The sequence below is a fragment of the Anas acuta genome, chromosome 1, assembly GCF_963932015.1.
Source record: "Anas acuta chromosome 1, bAnaAcu1.1, whole genome shotgun sequence".
In the NCBI taxonomy this organism is placed as follows: Eukaryota; Metazoa; Chordata; class Aves; order Anseriformes; family Anatidae; genus Anas; species Anas acuta.
Genome location: NC_088979.1, coordinates 133,876,969 through 133,899,548, shown reverse-complemented (window position 1 = coordinate 133,899,548; position 22,580 = coordinate 133,876,969). Strand labels below are relative to the sequence as shown.

General features: G+C 36.9%; 1 protein-coding gene across 2 annotated transcripts in view; it reads left to right on the top strand.

The window, feature by feature from the left end:
• WNT7B (Wnt family member 7B) overlaps positions 1-22,580 on the top strand; it is a 95,565-nt gene that overhangs the window by 54,143 nt on the left and 18,842 nt on the right. For both annotated transcript variants that reach the window (XM_068658090.1, XM_068658080.1), the window contains exon 2: positions 1,175-1,401. In XM_068658090.1, coding sequence (XP_068514191.1) covers positions 1,175-1,401 — 227 coding nt within the window. The remainder of the gene's footprint in view (positions 1-1,174; positions 1,402-22,580) is intronic.

The following is a 22,580-nucleotide window of genomic DNA, read 5'->3' as shown; positions in this document are numbered from 1 at the left end:
GCAGGGGCTTTTGCAGGCTTCAGAAGGTCTATATAACTAGTCAGGGATGTGGATCAGTAATAATGACCACATACATCGTTATGGGGTAGTATGCCTCAAGCTCTTCCCTTTTGGTGGTGTATGTTTTTTTTGAAGACATTTTCCAAAGTGTTTCATTGACTTGGGTGCTGAAGAGTGTTTTCTGAAAATGGACTGAAGGCTCCTAAGTTGTGTAGCTGTCTCAGGGTCCAACACATTGGGATGAGAAAGGACTGTTTTGCTAACAAAACTATATTGATTTCCTTGCTCTTTCTGGCTTACCCAGAGTCAGTTGAAGTGTCCCTGCTGGTACTTGACAGATGTGACCTGAGGCATACCTGAATGTGTACCCACGTTGTCTTATTTTTTCAAAATATGACTGCTTAAAATGTAGCTTGTACTGATGTTGAAAAATGAGCCTGTAATGATGCTGAAAAATAAAAAATAAATGCACTAAAGTGAAAACACATGGCAGGTGCAAGTTATATGTAAGCTTTACAAATAATGCTGAAAATATACTTGAAGAATGAGAAATACAAATGTTTCTGGTCTGGATATCCCATATGAAGGATCACTCATATGTGCTCCATGATATTTGCCAGGTCTCGAAGTGCAGTTATGCTGGTGAACTTTCATTAATCACCCAGTACAAGAGTGTAATAACAGGCAAGAAAGTTGGTACTGTCAAGTCATCCTCTAAATTGTGTTCAATGGTTTCAAATGAGTAATGGATGGATGGGCTGCAGTAATTAAAACACTGAGCCTGAATCTGTGTAGGCCATTCAAAGCAGACATTAACTTCAGAGATTCACATACAATCAGTTATCACTATTTCCTTTTTTTTTTTTTTTTTTTTTTTTAAATATGACTTACTTTCCACATCTAAACATCTGATGGCAGTGTGTAGGACTGGAAGCAGAAGTGGCAAAATTCCACTTTTGTGGTGTTTCTGGCACAAATCAGACCAAGAATTACTGCAAAATTTCCAAATCCTCGTACCAGATCAAAAAAGTTGGGATAAATCTGCAGAATTATAGGAACTAAACTCCCAATCCTTCCTCATTTACTTAGCGCCTTGCCTGCCACATGGCAACATACAGCAAAAGCAATTAATAGCCTCATCCTGGTTCTAATGTGTCTTTTTGCTTTTCTTCAGAGCTTTGTCATCTGTGGTGGCTTTAGGAGCTAATATCATCTGCAACAAAATCCCAGGCTTGGCCCCTCGGCAGCGAGCGATCTGTCAGAGCCGCCCTGATGCCATCATTGTGATCGGAGAAGGGGCACAAATGGGAATCAATGAGTGCCAGTATCAGTTTCGGTATGGGAGGTGGAACTGCTCTGCGCTGGGAGAGAAAACAGTCTTTGGACAAGAGCTTCGAGTAGGTAAGGGAGTCTCTAATACAGTGCTAACGTGGTATGTTGGGGCTATATGTCTTTTAGCTTTCTCACTATGGTTCTGCAATGTTCTAGCTCCCTCTAAGGTATTTGCTTCCTGCAGTTGAACAGTGATGCTCCCAGAGCAACTGTGGTCTGTATTTTTCAATCATCAAATAGTAATTGGCAAGAGACAAGAAATCTCTAATGAACTCTAGACGAAGTCACTCATATCTGTGCAACTTCATACCTAGCAATGACCCAGATCCCTGCACAGGCATCCCAGGGCATAGTCATCACAGCCCATGAAAAACTATTTCCAATTGTTATCCTGTTAGAGGCTGCCATGGTAACTGTGGTGCCTGCTAAGGCCAATCAAAAGGGAACTACAATGAAATCCAAAGAACACCTCCGCAGATTTCCCAAGAGCTTAAGTAAAAGGAGACTCCCTACTAACTGATGGAAGTGTAGCACATACAACACTGGCCTTCCAATAAAAAATAGCGATACATATCCATTTTAATGTTTCTATCATATTTTTAATAAAATACTGCAATTGATTTGAGGCAGGAAACCTATTTGAAGAAAATAATACTGGATCTTGGCCTGACAAAGCATTAGCTGGCAGAAGTTAAGTGATCGCTTTCCATTTACCATATGTATGCTATTATTTCATAGGGAGGATTATGCAAATTTGCACTGAGATCATTATTTTCCTCATCAACTAGCTCAGTATCCTAATCCTTTTCTTGTCCTTTCCTCTCTCCCCCAAGGGCTGTCCACTTACCATATCTCACACTTACAGTGCTCAATGTTGGGATAACATTTTGTGGTGTGTGGCTCTCACAAGAGTGCTCAGAATGAAATCATCCAGCTTCTCTGTGTGGTTGTAGCACATTCTTGTTGTGTCACATTCTTCTCTAGGTGACACCTCTTTCTTGAATTCAGTAGTTCAAGTGAGTTTTGTAACACAATTGAATATAGCCAGACACAAGATATCTTTAAAACTGTGTAAAAAAATAGCATAACAATTATTCCCATCTGTGCAAAGAAGAGGAAACTTACATAGTGCTTTGGTTGTTAATAGAGATCAAGGCACTTTTTTTTTTTTTTTTTTCCCCCAACATACTTGTGCAATAAATGCCAAAAGCTGAGGTGCACTTAAGTCAATGACAAAACTGAATACTTTTTTCAAAGCACATGCAAGACTTAGAGTCTGATTGAGGTCTGGGCTTTTTAAGAGCACAGTGGACTAGTTATAACGACTTGTAACTGAATAAGTACATTGATGTCAGGAGAACTGACTTATACTAGCAGAGAATTCATCATACTCTGGCATTACTCCACACAAAATCACAGAAGTGAAAAGACCTAGAAAGCCAAAGTAATGGCTAAAGAAAAGTCTGAATTTTTTGAACTTTAGAAAAATTTTTGGTAGAATTGATGCTGAAAAGATGTTAGTGAGAAATTTGATTTTCAATGTCTCTTCCCACATTTGACTGAGGAAATTTCTAATTCCTCTTAGAAAATACATCACACCTAACCTTTGTTTCTTAAAAGGAAGTGGAAGGCATTAAACATCCTCGAGACACCATATACAGGAAATAAACTAACACTTGACATTTGCCTTCATCTTAAAATGAATCAGAAAACCATCTAGTCACCTGTATTGACCATTAGAAGCACAGGTCTAGTCTTCCTTGGTTGGTCTTAAACTTATTTGTCATAAGATGATATCCAAAATGATGTTGCTACTAGAAAATATATAGATGCTAAGCATACTACTGTTGTACTTCTTTATGCTCCTCGTCTTGACCTTGTAAAGCCTGCAGGCATGCTCTGAACCTTAGACAAGTAAGTCCTCTTAACATCTGTGAGATCATCTATATCCTTGGAAAGAGACACTTGGTAGTATTGTAACCAAGTCAGTGTCACTGCTAAACTTTCAGTTGAAAATGTTTTCATGACCTCTGCTTTCCTCTTCAAGCTCAGAATCTTGTGACACCTCATCAGCTTAGGTAGGATTGTATTAATACCTAACAATCTATACCACTGACAGAAATTGTGCAAGTGAGCACAGTGAAAACACTTAAAGAGAATAACAAGTCATGGTTGTGCTTTCTTTCTGAAATAAGAGGTATAGGGAACAGAAATTGTTTGGCATCAGGATGGACCAGCTATCAGGATGGTCAGACTATACAAGTTCTGAAAAAACAAGGTTTTCTTGAGCCACTGATCAGGTCATTTTTGCCAAAATGTTCACCAAATTCTTGACCTCTTCACCAAACCTGGGTGGTTTCCTTCAGCTCTGAAATGACTGATGTGGAATTTGGTGGGTTCTTTTATGGCTTAACCCAAACACAGACAAAACTTGGCAGTTGCAGCTGCGTTCTGCTTTGACATTTGTTGGGTGTGAAACCACACAAACTGTAACGGATGGAGAAAGTTTACACGACCTCTGCCAGCTGAGCCAGATGAGTTTCATGCAGGTCTATAAAGAATCCCATAATCCACATCTTTATTTGTTTTATTAGTGGAGTAGCACCCAGAGATGATGTGATCAGTATCTAGGGAAAGGACAAGGTTTAGGAAGTGGTGTTATTACCCTAGTGACGGGAAAACAAGTGAAAAAAAAGGACAAAGTTAAAAAATAAAATAAAATAAAATAAAATAAAATAAAATAAAATAAAATAAAATAAAATAAAATAAAATAAAATAAAATAAAATAAAATAAAATAAAATAAAATACTTAAAAGGTACAAAAGACTTGTGAACATAAATATTCACATGTGTAACAGAACATCTGTATCTGACACACACAGAAACACTAAACCAGACATTTGGTTCCGTCTTGAACAGACTGAAGGAAGAATTAAGACAAAAAAAGACAGATGTTATTCATTTCATCCTCAATAAGCTATGTTGAACTGATGCTGAACTATCTTTTCAAACACTTACTTCAGTGAATGGGTCCTCTATCACCACCTATGTAATACACAGGGGTCACCTGTGTATTAAAAACAATGCAAATAATTTGTTCAGAGGTCAGAATAACAACTGTAGCAACCGTGTTATGTGTAGGGCATTCATACTTGTGTGAAAGATTTATAGCAACCATTGATAAAAAGTGATAAGGAGATCCAAATTAGTAGCATGAACAAAGGATGTGGCATGGAAAGAATTAGGCAAGCCTTGTGTATAGCTCCCTTTTTTTTTTTTTAATTGTCTTTATATATATATATATTTATAGCTGAGAACTTTTCCAGTCATGCTAACCCCATAGAAAAATATCACTACTACACTTACTTTACTCATCCTGTCCCTGCACATACTCATAATTGTCACCTTCCTGTACTCATCCTTAGTTTTCACACCAGCTTCTCACATAATGTCATCTTTTGCACTCTACTCATTCCTCTTGTTAGAAGCCATAAGTTTACCTCTTTAACAAATGGATTCACAAATTAATTGGTTAATGATAGATAAATTGGTATTATACATCCGATAATCATTGTTGAAAATCCATTGTCCTTCTAACTTTTTGAAGGCAAGGGCCCTGATTTGGAAATGTATAGCCTCTGGTCCTACCAAGCTACTGATGCAAAAGAGTGGATTGGTGTTAATTGCCCTAAATGATGGTTTAAACAATCTGTATGAAGGTACCTCTAAAAGTTATAGATTATTAATAGCAATCGGAAGCAAATAACTCTAAGCAAATAAGTAGCCAGTGCAGCCTTTAAAGTAGGGAGTTAGAATCAATATCAGAATTGAAACCTACCATGGTTCTTTGAAAGTAGATTGTTCTGGCTAATTATTTGAGCATTAACCATTTCCACTGAAATTCTCCCAGCTGAAGTGCTTATAAACAGACTGCTCTTATAGTGTTAAATCCAGGGCAAAAATGAGGTACAGCGGACAAAAGTCTTAGAAATGTATAGCTGTAAATATATAAAGATATCAAAATAATCTGTAGAAGATTCCTTTGTCAGACCCATATAGAAAAGTGTCATGAATTAGTAGTATTCATCTGGCTGTCTCTCTACTCATCAGAATGTCTCAAAGATAACTTTAGATATGGGTTATATGGAAAAACTTATTTGAACTGAACACTTTACAGGGAAGAAGCAACAAATTGGCAAAAAACAAGGGAGTTCTGAAGATTTTTTTTTTATTACTTTTTTTTTTTTTTTAATTTCTGACCTTTTTTGCGGATTTGTAGATTTCTGGTATGTTGAAAAGATGCTTCTGAAGTGAGGCTAAGCTTTGATTGCTGTGAGAGATTTAGGAAAAGACCAATATCTTAAGAAGTTTCCAGTCACCATGCATTTACCCAAATTTTATTCCACTCTCCAGGCTGAAAGGGAGAGGGATGGAAGAGAAAACTGCATTTTTAAAGACTACTGAAGTATGTGGATGGATTTTATTAACTCACAGGTGAAGAAGACCTTACAGGTTATTTTGAGAAACAGTCAGAAAATAAAGTTGATTGTCAAGGTTATATACAAGCTTTCACTTGTATATATGCACACATAAAATGCTAGGAAGACAGCATAATTTCAAACAGAAAGTGAAGAAATGAAGGGAAATACCTTCCAGAAGAAAGACACTCATAAAAATGTGATTCTTTATATATTTGCACTGGAAATAGATAACTAAATCCATGTTGAATCCCGCTATTTTAGCTGCAGGCCTAAAAGAACATGGGAATCGGGCATGAAAGATTTGCAAGTGATGGCATTGTGGAGAAATGGTTGGCATTTTATCATGCATAATTAAGTATGTCAGTAAATTATTCTTGGTTCGGGCCATATATAGGCTTAATTAACTTCGGATTCACATATGAATCCAGTCATTTTTATTCTGGGCTACAATGGTGGATTGACCGAGATGCCAAATGTTCATAAAAACTTCCTACCAAAAATGGGAGGAGTAGAGAGGTTCATTATTCTCCAAAAATGGAAAATCACATCCAGGGCGATACATTAATCTAGTACAATAGTGTCTAGTATGGTATGAGTTGGCCAACTTGGAAAGCTTGACTTGCAGTATGAGCAGAAAATTTTCAATACATGAAGACAGGCGGCATTCTTAGGCATGCTTTACAACCATACATGTGTTTTAATGCTATCAGCAAATCAATAAAGGGAACCATAAACGAATCCAGATAGTTTGCCTAAAGTAAGTACACTTCTACCTCTTTATTTCCCTTTCTTTCCTCTTGTCATTTTTTTTCTTTCAGTTTCTTTATGTTCTCATTTTCCAATTTTTAATCAATATATGTTGTTAGTTAATACTTACTAATATTCATGTATCAGGTTGACTGTATGTTTATTATTCAAATATCTGTGTATTTATTATGGGAAAATCTATATTTATGGAGTTGTGTTATATCCAATAAAAACAATATGGGGAAAAGAAAGGAATTGTGCAGCTGGAAACAATTTAGAGGGGGAAAATGAGTTGGAATTAGATTATTTTAAATGTGATACAGAGAACAGTATACACTTCACCAACGGAAAGGCAGTAATTATCTTTGTCATAGCAGTAGGTGCTATGATTGGTTTAGGCATTTGCCAGTTACTGTCAACCGCAATTGCACAGTGGCCTTTGGATATAATGTGGATTTTTTTTTTCTGTTGTTGTCATATAGCATGGTTCCAGATAACAAAGTCTTTTTAGCATTCAAGCAACTGATCAGAAAGGAACTTGTTTGTAATTTGAGCTGGATGTCTGCATTGGTGCTAGGATATGGCAAAAGACATTCCAATGTAGAAGTGGCATCTTGGGGGATGGCAGCAGCTTCCAACTCATAGTGCAGCAGGTTATCTGGGGTTTCAGGACATAGGTACACACAATATGTTCAGTCAGCCAAGACTGTGTGTGAAACTTAGAGAAGCCTGCCTAATACCAATACAAATTGGGTCCTTGCTACTCACATGGCTAACTTGGATTGACTGCTGATGTCCATTTCACAAAATGTCATGTGGAGGCATTGCATTTGCTTGTGTGATTTAGTTAAATGAGTATATGCTATTAAATGCCATGGCAAATTTAATGAACCATAGTTTATGCAAGAATAGTTTTTAATAGAAACACAGCGTGTATTACAAGATGCGCAATCCTTAGTTATTTAAAGAAAGAGATTTCCAATTATTAGGCTGAATTAAAAAATAAAAAATAAAACAGTGCACAGTGAACTGCCACCGGTACTGTTTGAGTAACTGTCTGGGAGACAGGCAGAGGCAGCAGTAAAGAGAAGAAAATACAAGCTCTGAGGACCTCCTCAGAATGTTCATTTTGCTGGAAAGATTTATCTTAGTGCAAATACCCATTGAAAGCCTTATATTAAATAGCTCAAACAAACCGTGTATTTCTTTTCACAACTGACAAGTTGTTGTTGGAAGGAGAAATAAAAATATTCTTAACTTGAAGAATATCCAGTATATTTGTACTATCTTATTAGATATATATTGCAGAAAGATTTCAGTTATACCAGAGATAGAACAAAGATAGAAAGTCCATGTTAGAACAAATTTGGGCAAATCTACCTAATGTCCCTCATACCTATATTAGTTATCCTGTAGGCAATAAGGTAACTAAAAAAAAGGCATGCAAGCTGCCTTATGAGGACAGTTTTTACAAGGCAATTCATTTTGATGGTGACCTAAAGAGTAGAAAAAAACCTGTGAAAATCTAGTGGCTACAAGGCAAAGTGAGAGGGCTATTTTAGTTTGCATCACCGACTTTGAAGGAAATTGAAGAAAAAATTTGAACAGTTCATACTTTGTGACTGTAGAAGGGTGGATAAGCTTTTGCTATCACAAGAAACAAAGCAAGACAGTAACCCAAACCAGAATAAGAAAATAAACCTCCCAGCTGGCAGCAGCTGATGTTGGGAAGGGTTAGTAAAAAACTTATGAAATAACTACCGTGCTAAGAATTGATATTATTCTAGCTGAGGAGACCTTTTGTGAGAGTGATAGGTTGAGATTTTTCCTAATTTTAGTAGGATTCTGTCATCTGGAGGTTTTTAGAAAAATAAAAATGTATTTCTGTTCTAAGGAATTACTTTTGTATTAAACAAACTTCCTATTTTGAGAGGGTGGAGGATTCCAATCTTAGTGAATCTACTCAAAAATATGTGGATAATAATTTTTCTGTTCTTTAAATATTTCTTCAGGTGTCAGAGTCCCGTAATCACCCAGCGAGCCTTAATTAATGTTTTCAAAACAGACTGCAAGTCATAGGTGAAAAGATAAATGTGAATGGACAATACCCTTTGTAAATTATTAATTGATAATAATACATTTTGTTTGACTTTACTAGAAACAACATCATTTTTCTACATTAATTTAGTCATTTCTCTCTCTTTTTCTTTGTCTCCCTATAAAAGAAACTTGTCTAGCATATGTAATTTGTGATATAGATAATCACCTTTTTGTAAAGTATGACTGTCTAGTGCAGTGTAGCTCAATTATGGTTTTTTTTTGTTTGTTTCTTTTTTTCTCAAGGATCATATGCTTGAAGTACAAGTTCTCTTAGATTAAAATATTATCACTGCCATTTAAATATTTACCTCTTTGGCAGAATGGTTGCTTTTAAAAGGCAGACATCCTTATTCTAAACGCAGCACTAATATGTTAATACAATTACTTCATGAACTCTGTGTGGCTTGCAGCTGGATGCTGAATGGTAGACGCTGAACTGAATGAAATCTGGAATTCCCATTCTGAGAGGAGTGCTAACTCCTTAAACTTTTATTTCATTTGTCATATAAAGATTAAGTTTTCCTTGGAATACATTTTTTTCTTCAGACACCTTCAAACTAAAATACCTGACTCTGAACAACTTCATTTTGGTTTACTAATGCACTGCCTTTCAAACTAATTAAGGATTAATGCGCATTGATGTAAATCGATGCAGGGATCTGTAACTGGGGAGGCTCAAGTATCTGCATCTCATGAGCTTTGTTCTCACCTGCTTCCATATGCATCTAAAGTTATATGGCTCTGTGACACATCTTGCAGCTTGGTAACTGAAATCGCAGAGCAAGACACACTGCCTTCCTGTGACATTAAACCTCAGGTTACAAAAGGGCCATTGTTTTCTCAGAAAACAACAGGTTGATGTGGGGAAGCAGTTTAATACTTTGTTTTAATGGTCCAAAACTAAATGGACCACTTTTTTCTTAAGTGGAATAGCTCCTTTTAAGTGTTGATATAGAAAATAACTTTTTTTTTTTTTTGGTGGATAGGTACTCGTGGTTTTTAGTATTCTGTGATTGTCCTAATAAATCTATAATTAGCTGTAGTGGCAAAGGATGCTGTTATGTGCAATGTGACCTTATAGGCAGAGTCTGTAACAACCCGTAACTCATATCATGCTCAGCACTGACCAGAACAAAATCCTCATTTTCTGTTGCTTTTAACTTTGATTTTAGCTGCTCAGAATAAAATTTTCCGTGTTACTGGTCTGCCTTGGGATGAGTGAGTCAGAGGTCCTATGGAAAAGATAGTATGCAAATTCTAGTCTATTATTTAATTAAATGTAGTACAACAATTTGGACACAACAGGGCTAAATTTGCACAGCAACATTAAGTATGGCATTTCTTTACATCTAAGTGCCTTGCTTGGAACATTAAGGTTCCTTTATTGTCATTTTATTCATGTCATTTTGTAATAAAATTGCTGGCTACAAATGATCCTTAGTATGTTGACTAAATTAGTTCTAGCCTCCCAGTCCTATTGGTTAGTGACTTTCTACATTACGCACACTTAAAAAGGAAGGCAACTAATATTTAAAATTAAATAAATTCTGGTTCTGGACCTAGCCCAAAATCACAGATGCCAAATTCTAGTCCTTTTACAGTCAGTAAAATTTTAGCTTTTGCTTTTGCCAAAGCCAGGATTTTACAGCCACTAAAAAGGCACTTGCCTTTTGGGTATGAGCGGAAGTTCAAATGGGAGCTGAGTTTCATAGCAGGTACTCTGCTAATGCCTAAATAGTTAAATGGAGATAACTGTGCAACATTTGATTTTTAAGGTACAGAATGACTTTGGAAACTGACAGGTGCTGCTAAATCTTCCCACTGAAAGAAAAGTTCTTTATGTAAAACAAAAGGTAGTGCAGGACAGCAGCTAACCTGAACCTGCTGGTATCTGATCCTGTAATAACTTAGGCTTCTAGTGACTTTGAAGATTCCCTGAGCTTTACTAGTGTGGTTAACTATGTTGTCAAAATCTCTTCCCAAGAATTACAGATGATAGGTTTGGTCATCGAGCTCAACCTCTACATCAGGCAGGACAGACTAAACATAACATTAGACTTTGGAGTTACATGTGTAACAGCATCCCTCCCTTTTCTGCCCTGTTCCTTGGGATGCATTCTGTTTGGTAAACCATCTGTTTCTAAATTGAAGAGCTTGAAATGCACAGAGAGGCATGTACAAACATTACAAAAAACACAGCATTTGTTGATCTGTACATTTTGGTTTGCAAGTGAATGTTACTGCATTCATGCTCAGATCGCTGATCCATGCAGTTTGCTATCCTGCCTCTAGTCATGAGCAATTTCTTTTTCTAATGAAGTGGCTGGCATAGTCCAAAATATTATGACTGACAAATATCTTATTTTCTAATTGACAAAACTTCCTTCCTTAGTATTATGCATGACATTTTAGCATTGGATTAAAATACCAATGACTGTAGTTTTTTTCTTACCGATTGTGGAGTGCAATATTACTGTTAATGGTATGAGTTGAATTAAAATGAAAGCATGTAAGCAAGCAAGCAAGAAGACAGTATTATCTGTTGTTTAAAGGTTTGTAAAAATGAATCTAACACAGTAGTACTAAGGTAGCTCTTCTCTCAATCTTCAAATTGGCCAAGAACTTTAGTTTTGCACTGTTTACCCAATATGTGCTTAACTTTAAGCACTATGTTTTAAGTCCTATTAAAGCAAAAACGGGTTTGAAAGTGCTTCACTTTAAATGCATGCCCAAATGGTATGCAGAGTACAAAAGTCACAGTGAAAGCCAGCATGCAAATCAAGCTGGGGATGGGTCTTTCAGATAGTTAAAAGTGTAGCACTTTTTCAATTTTGACCTAATTTGGTTTTAGGATTTAGGTAATCCTAGGTGAAAACTTGCAGTCGCAATTTTAATTTGTTACTCTGTCCACTACAGAGGCTCAATCTCAGATTTCTGGGACTGATAAAGAAAGATGATTCATAAGACTTAACCAATGTTGGTGTAAGTGGGCTTGGATAGCTAAGGCATATTTAAGAAAACTGCTCTAACCCCAGAAATCCAAACTGTGTGCTGGGAGAAGACACCTGTATCTCTAGATGTAAGCTCAACAGATGTGGATTGGCTTTGAAGAAAATAGTTAAAGACAAATTGCTGTAGACCGGAAAGCTCTGTTCAAGTTGCTAAAACGAATGAAGCTTACTCATGGATCATTATTTATTTTTACTTGTTTAATGATTTCTTCATGACAACATGGAACCTGGTTTTCTGTCTGACTCAGCATCCACCCATCCTGTTCAGAAAAGATGTCCATACAATGTCCCATTGACAGGGTTAATTCAACTTTGCAGTTTCTGCGGGAAAAGACATGAGAAGTAGTGATGGTTTCTGTCTCTGTTGCTGAACTTAAGGGCTTCAGACAACAGAGGCAGAAAAATTGGGAGTCCCTTCCTCACTTCTTTCTTTTGGCCCAGTTTCATACCACATAGCTCCAGGCATTTGGTTGAGATGTCTAAGATACGAACCTAGCCAGCCTGTATTCCTTGTATGGAAAGGAATACAGAGAGAAGCACTTTCAGAGGGTGATTTGGATCTTAATTTGACTGCATGACTGTGTGGAGGTCTCTTGACTATCCTGGGAGTTTAGACTCCCTAATTAGGTATCAAGCCCCTTAATGTCCAATTTTGGTCTGTCCGTGAAACTTTTCCTCCTCTCTACATGTTTCTCAGGGGAAAATGTGGTCTATAAAGTCATACCTGCTTGCCTGACATAGCAGAAATGAAAACATGACCTTCCTTTAAACTCTTGGCTATTCTTGGTACTCATTTACTCATTCACCATTAGTACCTGCAAAAGTCATCTTAGCTGATGGCTTTCAGTCAGATACTGGCAAAGAAAAAAAAAAAAAAGCTGTAACCACAGGCATACGCTCCACCACTGCTATTTGGAAATTTAAGAACAAGTGGGAGTCCAAAATTACCACCAGATGGTGCACCTATTTAGCAAGTGACAGAGACATGTTCCACAAGAAAGGGTAGCCACAGCCTCTAGCAACCCATCAAGTTGCTTCCCCTGCTGTTTATTCTCAGCTGTGATATGAACTGAATGTGTTTGAAACGTGGACCTGCTGGTCATACTATTCTGTTACATTTAATATGGAGTATGTTTTCAATCTCTGCAGTGAAAACCTTTCAACTGCCTGGACAGGGGAATGAGGAAGTGAGAAAGTGTGTAGCAGATCTATGAGTGTGTGTAAAGGGAGGAGAAAAGAAAAAGAGATGGGCTGGGAACAGGAAAAATTGGTGATGGTGAATGGTGATGAGCAGGTTCCAAAATCAGAAATGGTGAGAAAAAAAGCATATCTGCACTACTGTTTTCTTAAGTGGGAATAATTCTGGCTATTTTTGGTAAGTAGCTGGGAGAAGGTTGAAGTCAGGGCATTTCTAAAGTACAGCCTTGATGCATAATTTAATATTTTGGAAAACTGTCAGTGCCAGTATCCCAGGTGAAAACATGTGGGATAGTTTAATTACTGCATAACAAAGGTGGTGAACTTTCCTAGACAGTAGTGTTTGACTACTGCTCATTCTTAAGCATTTGTGGTACTCCATACTCAAATATTAGCACCAGTTAATATACATATATTTTCTGCCATAATTTTGACAACACAAGACCATGCAAGCCTTCAACTTGATTTGCTCTAGATCAATACACTATAAAAGTGTAGGACATAAGTAGGTCTTTTTTCTCCTCATACTTTTCCTTCTTGCTTTCCTTCTTGCATGAAGTAGTATGTAGGTTACTGGCAATCCTCTTTCAAGAACATTAGAAAATTAATCTAGAAGAAAACATTGTGAGTCTTGTTTTGGTGTGTTTTAAAAGATGCTATAAATAGAATTTACTATATTGCTAGAGAATGACTAATTAGAAAAGTTGTTTTTTTTTGATTACAGTTTGACCAGTACAGAAATGTCTGATCAGAAAATTTCCTCTGAGCAAAGTATGAAAACATTTGAATATTCTTCTACCTGAGCAGAACTCATTCTGAACAGATAAAATATTTCTTCATTCTCTTTGTCCAAGCTGAGAGGAAGGCATCTTCTAAAGAAGCTCAATAAAATTTCCTTTCTATCATTTTTCACATATCCTGTGGCTCCTAGTCCAATGTGAGAATTATCATTATATGGTTAGAGCATGGACCAGGAGATAATGGACTTGGACAGTTCCCAGCTGTGCCATATACTTTTCTTGTGACCTAGGGCAAGTCACTTCATACCTCTCTCTGAAGACTAAAGATGACTAATTTCAGTGGGGAATTGAAAGGCTTAATTAATGTGGACTAACCTCACTGGGACTTAAACTTTTGTGAAGTACCCTGCGATCCTCAACCAGAAATGGCCACTCTTAAAGACTTCTTATCCAAACAGGAAGCAAAGCACAGATGTGTCACGAAGGGATTTGTTCTTACAGAACATGGGTCCAGGCCTGAAACAAAGGCCATGTTGAAAAATCTTGACAGGCCTGGTAAGATTATTTAGTATGCATAAGAAGGAAGTATGGAAGCTTTGGTTTGTTGTCCACAAACAGTCTAAATTCCAATTTCTCAAAGATAAAATATTGTCCAGTACTTATATGTAATATTATAGAGAAAGAAAATAAAGCCCATGTGAACTGCTAGTTACTTACTGTATGCTCACTGTATGTGTGCTGTGATTCTTTGAGTAAATCTTCCTGTCCAAGAGCTTCTTTTTATAGCTATTGGTGCACAGTGACGTCCTGACACCAGCAATGGGGCTTGAACACATTTTCCCCTCCCTCCCTTTCTTTTTCTTCTAGTTGTCCCCCTTTTTCTTCTCGTTGTCCCCCTTTTTCTTTTACTTCAGCAGTTTGGCGATGCTGAAACTGAGTTCCCTTCTTTTGTTTGCCCATTGATCAACCATGTTGCTTTATTTCAGATACTGTAGTTTTAAGTACAATATAAACAGAAGTTCTTAGCAGGAGGGTTAACTGGGATTTCCCTGCCCTCTTACACAACTAAAGTTTCTGCAGCACTGCTCTCTTGTTTGTTTTCAGGGATTAGTGGCAATATTCCACATACTACTGTCAAAATGAGGCACAAGTTTGTTCAAAGAAGGCAAAACATTGTATTTTAAAGGACTCTAGACTACAGTGCAACTAGGGATGACCATGGAAAGCTTGAAAGGCAGCAGTCTACCCTCCAATGTGAGTGATAGTAAGAGTGATGATGGGTTTTTACACAGCACAAATTATTTCCATGAATACTGTGTCCTAATCAAAGTTAAATTAAGTGTCTGCTCTGAATATCTCATATAGCAGCATGTGTGTGCTGTCGTTCTGTATTAGCCAGGGGAACATTACATCATGTGATAGGCAAAAGCACGACATGGTACAATACAGACTAATCCAAGACTTTTCACGTGAAACATTTGTTTTGTTTTGGTTTTCAGATATTTGCCTTTCAAACTGGACTGTTTTAATTACAGCTCAACCTGAACCACAAAAAAACATAGATTTGAACTTTCCCAGAATTCAGTGGTGTTTAGATCTGGCTTTTGGTTTGGCCCATCACAGAGATAGGGGTCAGCTTCAAAGTTCAGATCTTCAAACAAGTTTCTACAAAGCATGGGGCTGTGAAGATTATTTAATGTGACCAGTATCCTGTTTTAATGGTAGATTTGCAGTAGAGACACTTGCTAGTGTTTTTTTTTTTTTTTAATAATATTTTTTATAGTGTCTGGAAGACTGATATTAATACCAATCTATTTAAATACTCTTGTATTCATACTCCTGGAAGGGAGTCGTGTCTCCTTTCTAGGTCACAAAGCCTAGATCCTGTACTGAAGCTGGAGTACTTTAAAAACCTACAGATTTTGCTTCTGATCTCTGTTTAAACTCATCCTTCAGTTCTGGGATATCACATCTAAAAACAATCAAAGTTCCTTGTGGGTAAGAAATTTGATCTTTTTATCCTTTCAAATTTTCAGCTAAAAGGGCAGTTAACTCACAAGGCAGGCATCTACCCATTTGCCAAATCCTTCTGTGCAAAGTCTTGCAGGTATGGACCAGCATCTTAAAGTGAACTTGTGCAGTATTTGGCAAAATGCTGGCTTATCTCCCTGATTTTAGCACAACACAAATAATAAATAAGTTACTAATCTCATAGATAAGATAGCCTGACTGGTAGCCAGACAGATTCAGATTAAACAGTAATTCAGTATCTTTCATGAGGTCTAAGAAGATTAGAGTAATTGCTCCTTATTTTTGTGAATCTTGTCACTTCCTAACTCCTGTCAGGACCAGAAACTCCAGAACTGAAAAAAAGACTTTGCTCTTGTGATGTTTCCAGACTCATTTCGCAAACCAGAGAGGTTTGGACAAGCATCTGAACTCTGTATATTTATCCAAAACCCTCTGAGCTCTTTAGACTTTTAAATCTCTTTCATATGTGTGATTAGTACTGCGTCTCATTCACTGATGTTACAAACGAGTAGCAGGCAAAGACTCTAGGAAGGAGGGCAGACATCATCACTTGAATCTTAGCTCTCCCCTCAGAAAGATTGTCAGGCAAGCCAAATCAACTAGAAATGTGAATTCAGCCATACAAGCATTGTAAAAGCATTTGTAAGATCTTTAAGTAAATTTGAAAGCAACTCTCAGTTCATCCCTTTTCATCAGAACTTTCTCATTTGCCTTCCACAAAATCTGAGCTCTGGCAGGGAGCAGCAGTAATTTCTGGGGTTGCTGTCCAGCTATTTGCCCTACACCTGGAAGATGTGATCTCTACAGCAGAATTAGCAGAGCAGAAGGCAGGCTTATTCTGATGATCTGCAAACCCAGACTCTCCTCTGCCACCTCCCAGGAAGGGCTAGTTTGGGATGGACTGTAAGCTAAATCCAATAAGGCATGGTTCTTCTGCTACCGTGGGTGATATCAGCACAGTGGTAATATCCTAAACAGTAGTACTGAGACTCACTGCATCTCACTTGTGAAACCTTGCCTTGCCAAGAATGCACCAGAGAAACACTATAAAGACTGCAAGACTAAGATTGTTGAGTCACCAGTGATAGGGCTCATGGTAGAGCTTTGCTTGTGAAATTTAGATATTGAGTTGGTCCTCTAGGTTGTCCTGTCAGGCATCAGAAACTGTGCCAGGAATTTAAGTAAACAACAGAACAATCAACATGCAGAATTACCTTCCAGAAAACTGGCAGAACTTCCCTGCAAACACAAGAGCCTCTCTGTTATGTTTCTGTGGGTGCATTTATATAAAAAAAGCAACATTCCAGTACATTATTTGATATGAATTATTTTTCTTTCTTTATCAAGCATAAGAAATGGTCTTTTGTCTATGTCTACCACTACTATGTCTTCAGTTCTTTGAAGAGTATCTTGAAAATACCATTATTTGAAGAATATCTAGAAAACCAGAGTCTATGATGTTTGGACAAGATGACAGCATAACAATTTATCTATCCTAGGCATATAGGAAGAGTTTATCCATGACCAGCAGTCTAAAATTCTTCTTGGAGCCCCAGGAGGGGCTATCACCTTTTTTGAGGATGGGCAGTACTTACTCCACCTTCATTGCTATTACCACAAAAAGTATGCAGATGTCATATACCTATGAGGTATATGACAGTAATCCTACATTGCTAGTGCACTGAAAGCTACAGTATTACAGGTGGCTATGCCATTTTATGATATTTCTGTAATTTATACTGGAAATCTGAGAAATACTTTATATAAATACTTATTTATTAGATCCTGGCTAGACAAAGTATATTCCCTGTCTATGCTCTTCAGTTTAATAAAGGATACTGACACTCTTCGTAAACCTTACTTTATAAATGTCATGTCTAGGTAGAATGAATACTTTATTTCATATAAGAACATTCTAATTCCATACTTGATATAATGAAGTTTAATGATACTCCAAAAACTAGAAAAATACATTAGAAGAATTTATATTGTGTTCAGTTTTATTGTTATTTATATATTAGTTTATATATAGAATAGTATATATATGCACCATATATGTGGTTTTATTGCTTAATTTATATTGTGTATCCTAATCAATGATACTAGCAAAGTAATCTTCTAGCTTTTAATCTAATTAAATCTTTCTTTCCCCAGATAGAATACAAAACAAGATAATGGGCTGAAAGTAGGATATTATAAGTATGGGATCCCCTTTACCAAAATCACCATATAACCTCAGAAATTACACTTAGATGCCCACTGCCAGCATAGATTGAAAAACTTTCTGTCCAGGGAAATGTGGCTTATCTCTGACAGGATGAGTTTAGGCCTCTGACAGGATGAGTTTAGACTCTTTGAATTTTCTACACACTGTTTTGGGGGTTTCCCATCCAGCTTGATCACTTCTGGAAGTCTGGCTTTGTGGCATCTAACTCTCTCAATACTTGATAAGGCTCAATTCCTATCCTTAACACATGGAAAATACTAGGAGGCAGAACATCTAAGAGACAGGCTTTAGAGCCAACATCCTGTGAGAGATTTATCTTTAGGTGTCTAGCTTTTGTCCTGTAGATGCGATTAATTTTGTATACACTGGCATTAATTTTGTAAACACTGTCATCTAATCTGAAAACAGTATCTCATCTCTGCAAAAATAAAGGTCTATTTTGACACCTATAAAACACCAGCTTAAAGTTGCAGGTATCTTACTTCTTACTGGTAGTGAAGAAATATCATCAACTCCAAATGGAACATAAAAACATTTAGGATCTCTGAAATTCATGGTGGTTTTTGTTTGTTTGTTTGTTTGTTTTCCAAGTGAAAATTAAAGGAAAGGTATGTGTCTAACTCTCTGCAGGTATGACGTGAGGAGGTGTGAGTACAGGGTGTTAGGAGCAGGCTTTGCTGTGTACTTCTTCTACATCACAGGTAGGCATGGTGATGCTAAGCATTGCTGTGTCCAAATCCCCTTAGGGTTCTGGCAGGAGATGGACTGTTTCAATACCATGCTGGAACAATATGTAGAGGTGCAGAGCAGAGAAGCCTCAGTCCAAGGGAACACTTCTGCAATCATGTTGTCTCCTGCCACACTATGCATTTGCATGGACATCCTCCTTGCAAATGGTTGAATTTGTGTTGGATGAGAAGTCCACAGCTGCCTTTCTCCATAGACTCCCCACAAAGAGAACTCAACAGGAGGACAGCTCATTTTCTTGCAAGTCCTTCTGCCATGTGGATAAATGCCTGAACATCCTCATGTCCCTATGAAACAGAGGTATATAGTATCTGTTGTCCTCTCCAGTTGAAAGTCACATTCCATTTTAAGTCACAATCTACCTCTCGCATAAACAGATTTTATCTAACATGAATTTCAGCTGGGCATCATATGGTATATCTGTAATTCAATAATTATGGCAAAGTGGTACTTGCCCACTAATAGACTGCACAATATATTTGAGTAAATGATTTAAGTAAAACATCTCAAGAAATTCTGAAGTGAGAGATAAAATTTCATCTGTAATGTACACAGATACTCACACCCACAGATACACACCCACAGACACTCTGGCATTCCCAGGTATAGGAGTTTAGTGTTGACTTCTACTTATAATTTAGCAAACCCTTTAAGAGGTATTATTATTTAACATGTTTCTACAGCAAAGCACAGGTGTGCACAGTGATTTACAAGACAATACAGACATGACCACTGCCCTCAGGGATTTGTTATCTATGTTTGAAGTGACAGAATATAATACAGGAAGAGATGACTTCATGCAAAAGATAGTGCAGACTTATTTTTGAAGAAATGTTCTTCAACATTTATAAGTCAGGCCACTGAAGCAATTCAAACAAGTTAATTCAAATACTAACCCAGTACAGAGTCCACTTAGAAGGTCTGATTCTGCAAAGTGATAATTTCTTAATATTTATAGGCATGGCAATGGGGATCACAGAGTATTTGTGAAATTGGGTCCATAGCAAAGTCAAATACAACCACAGAATAATTTAGGTTATAAGGATCCTATATTGGCAGCCATGTAGAACATCCCTTCTAAACTGTTTCATTCACTATGAGCTCGAGTTTATTAAATCCAAACACATGAAAATCTGAGTGGTAGCAACATACTCAGCTGTTGTATACTACTAAATTGGAGCACAGTTAACTTCAAAATAAATCTCCTTTAAAAATGTGATAGTACTGTCCTCCATTTCTCTGACTGGTTCAGAGTGGATTTTTTTCCTGGTTTGTTTGTATGTTTTGTTTTGTTTTTAATGTAATTAAATTAAATTAATGATTATTTTTATGACTATTGAAAGCATGTTTTCTATTTCTTAAATTGAAGCAGGCAACATAGCAAAGGTTTCTCTCAGAAACCTTTAACAGGCCATATTGTGGTGCAAGAGCATGATCAAAAGCAAACCAAAAAAAAAAACCCAACACATATGTCCACATATAGCTACAGTGTCCCTTCCCTTTTTCTTAATTACCATTTTTATTTCTCCCTGGGAAATGTTCTTCAAAAAAAGGGAGCATAATGGACAGGCAAACCCTATGCATAAGAACTGTTATCATGAATAGACTGACATGATTATATTTTTATAGCAACACCTGGTTTCTCATAGACCCATCTCCTTCAAGGACATTAGCACAGTTTAGGACCTAGTTTCTATGAGCAGTCTTCAGGAGTCCATGCTTTATGATAGTGGGTGCAAACAACTTAAAACCAAAAAACAGTATGCTTCAAGATGCTTCCAGCTGAGCTTTTACATATTACAATATGTTAAACCACTAGTCATCACTGAAAAGCAAAAACACCAAACATTCAACAGGGAATCATTAAGTCCCACAATGAAACTTCAGTAGGTCCAGAACAGAACACAGGCAGGAGACAATCCCTCTGCTCCAGCTATTGCTTCCCACATACTACTTTGACAGTATTAGCAGTAGTATTGTGAAAACACATCCAGCTGTGACACTGCACAGGCTTTTCTCAATGGTACAGTGCATGTGGGAACTACCCCCTCATGCTTTGTACACTATGTATTTTTCAAGCAATGGTCTTGTACATTTTTTCAAGGAGAGCTTAACACCATGTTTTGATTAAAACTTGACAAAAACAAGCAGTAGTGCTTTTGGATCCAAACTTGATTTCCCCATTTTCTCTAAGAACGAGATACAGATTTCTTCTTAGAGCTGAGTTAGTAAGAAATACTTGCTGCAACAAGTATAGCTTTACAAGGGAGAGCTTAAAAAAATCCTGTTTCCCTAGGTACTTTTAAACATCACCAACATGAACATCAGAGCAAACTTACTGAATTCACAGCTGTCCCAGAAAACTCCAAATGATATGCCACCAAAAGACAGTCAAATACGAAACAGAATACAAAACAGAACGCTCAATTTAGAACGGGAATACTGACTATTGTTTATAGTTGTCAGGAGCTAATCGAATATGTTTAGGGGGCAAATTAAGAAAAAAATCTTGTAAAATGTTGGAAGCCTCATTAGAGAGACCACTGTGGAAAATACCACCAAGCCTTTAGAAAATAACTGAAACTGGAGACATGTTTGAAAAAATATGAAAAGTGGAGGCGTGTTAAATATATATATATATCTATTTTAATAGACATGCTTCCAAAACTATATAAATAGTGAGAGCAAGGAGTTACAAAAAGCAAGGGTGAAATAAATCTGGCTCATGTGCAGCCCATTCTAAAAGAAAATCTGACAAACCCACATGAGCAACAGAAAACAATCCAGTTAACAGAGTGATTTTAGTCTGATGGCCAAAATTCTGGCACTTCCACCCATAAAATCTTAGTGGGATTATAGAGATGAAAATTACTGAATAACAGAAGAATCTGTAAACAAAACATTATGTCACAGCACTGCACAATCTCAGCTTTGAATATGCATCATTCATTCTCTATCCCATCCAAGTGTAATTGAAAATAGACATTATGAGCAGTCTACAAAGAAGCTGCTGAAATAATTTGCAACTCCTGCTTTACTTCTAGTTTAGCTAAACAGGCCTATATGGATGAAATATTATTAAAAAAAAAAAAAAAAAGACAATTTTAATTAGATTGTAGTAGAAAATAAAGATTTTAGGCAGGACAAAGAGAACATTATCCAATATGACCATCAAAAGACTCCATCAGATTTGATCAGAAAGCCCTGCCAGAGTAGCAGATATTCAGTCTGCAACAGGTTCCTCTTTCAGGAGGACTTCTGAGTGCAGGTGTTGCAACTTGAACCTCATGAACATGGGTGACTCTTTTTTGTTGTTGGTGGTGGTTTTGTTTATTTGATTGTTTGTTTTGACAATACACTTGCATACAATCACACAAAAATGATTCAGTCAGTACTTTGTCAGTGAGTGGAAGATGTATAAAAAAGTACTACTACCATAGCAAGTGTAAACCAAGGATAATGTCAAGAAGGTCAAGAACTTATTGCATCAGCCTTCACTAAGAGAGTGAGTGGTGAGCAGATGGTTATAGAACTAACATACTCTACAGAGGAACATCATCTCAGTGTTAGCTTGGGGGAAGTATCTCTCCAGGTTGTGTGCATTCTAATTAGCTGTCCCTCATATCAGAACATTTAATGAAGCTGCTTTAGAGCCATTAGTCCTGGCAGCCATTAGAGCTGAAAACTTGTGGAGAACTCTCATTAAGAAAAATTGAAAAGACAAATGTACATGTATTGCCTTTGTCTAAATGAAACAGCAGAATTATAGGACCAATCATCCTAAATTCAGTAAATTAAAATAATAATGGGAACAAACACCCATTTGAGCTCATAACTGAAAACAAGGAGATGAGTAACAGTAACAGTCAACAAAGGTCTGTCAAGAACAAATCATGTTAAATCAATCTGATTTCCTTATTTTGCCACCAAAGGCCTCAGAGGCAGAGAAGAATGATTTCATACCATA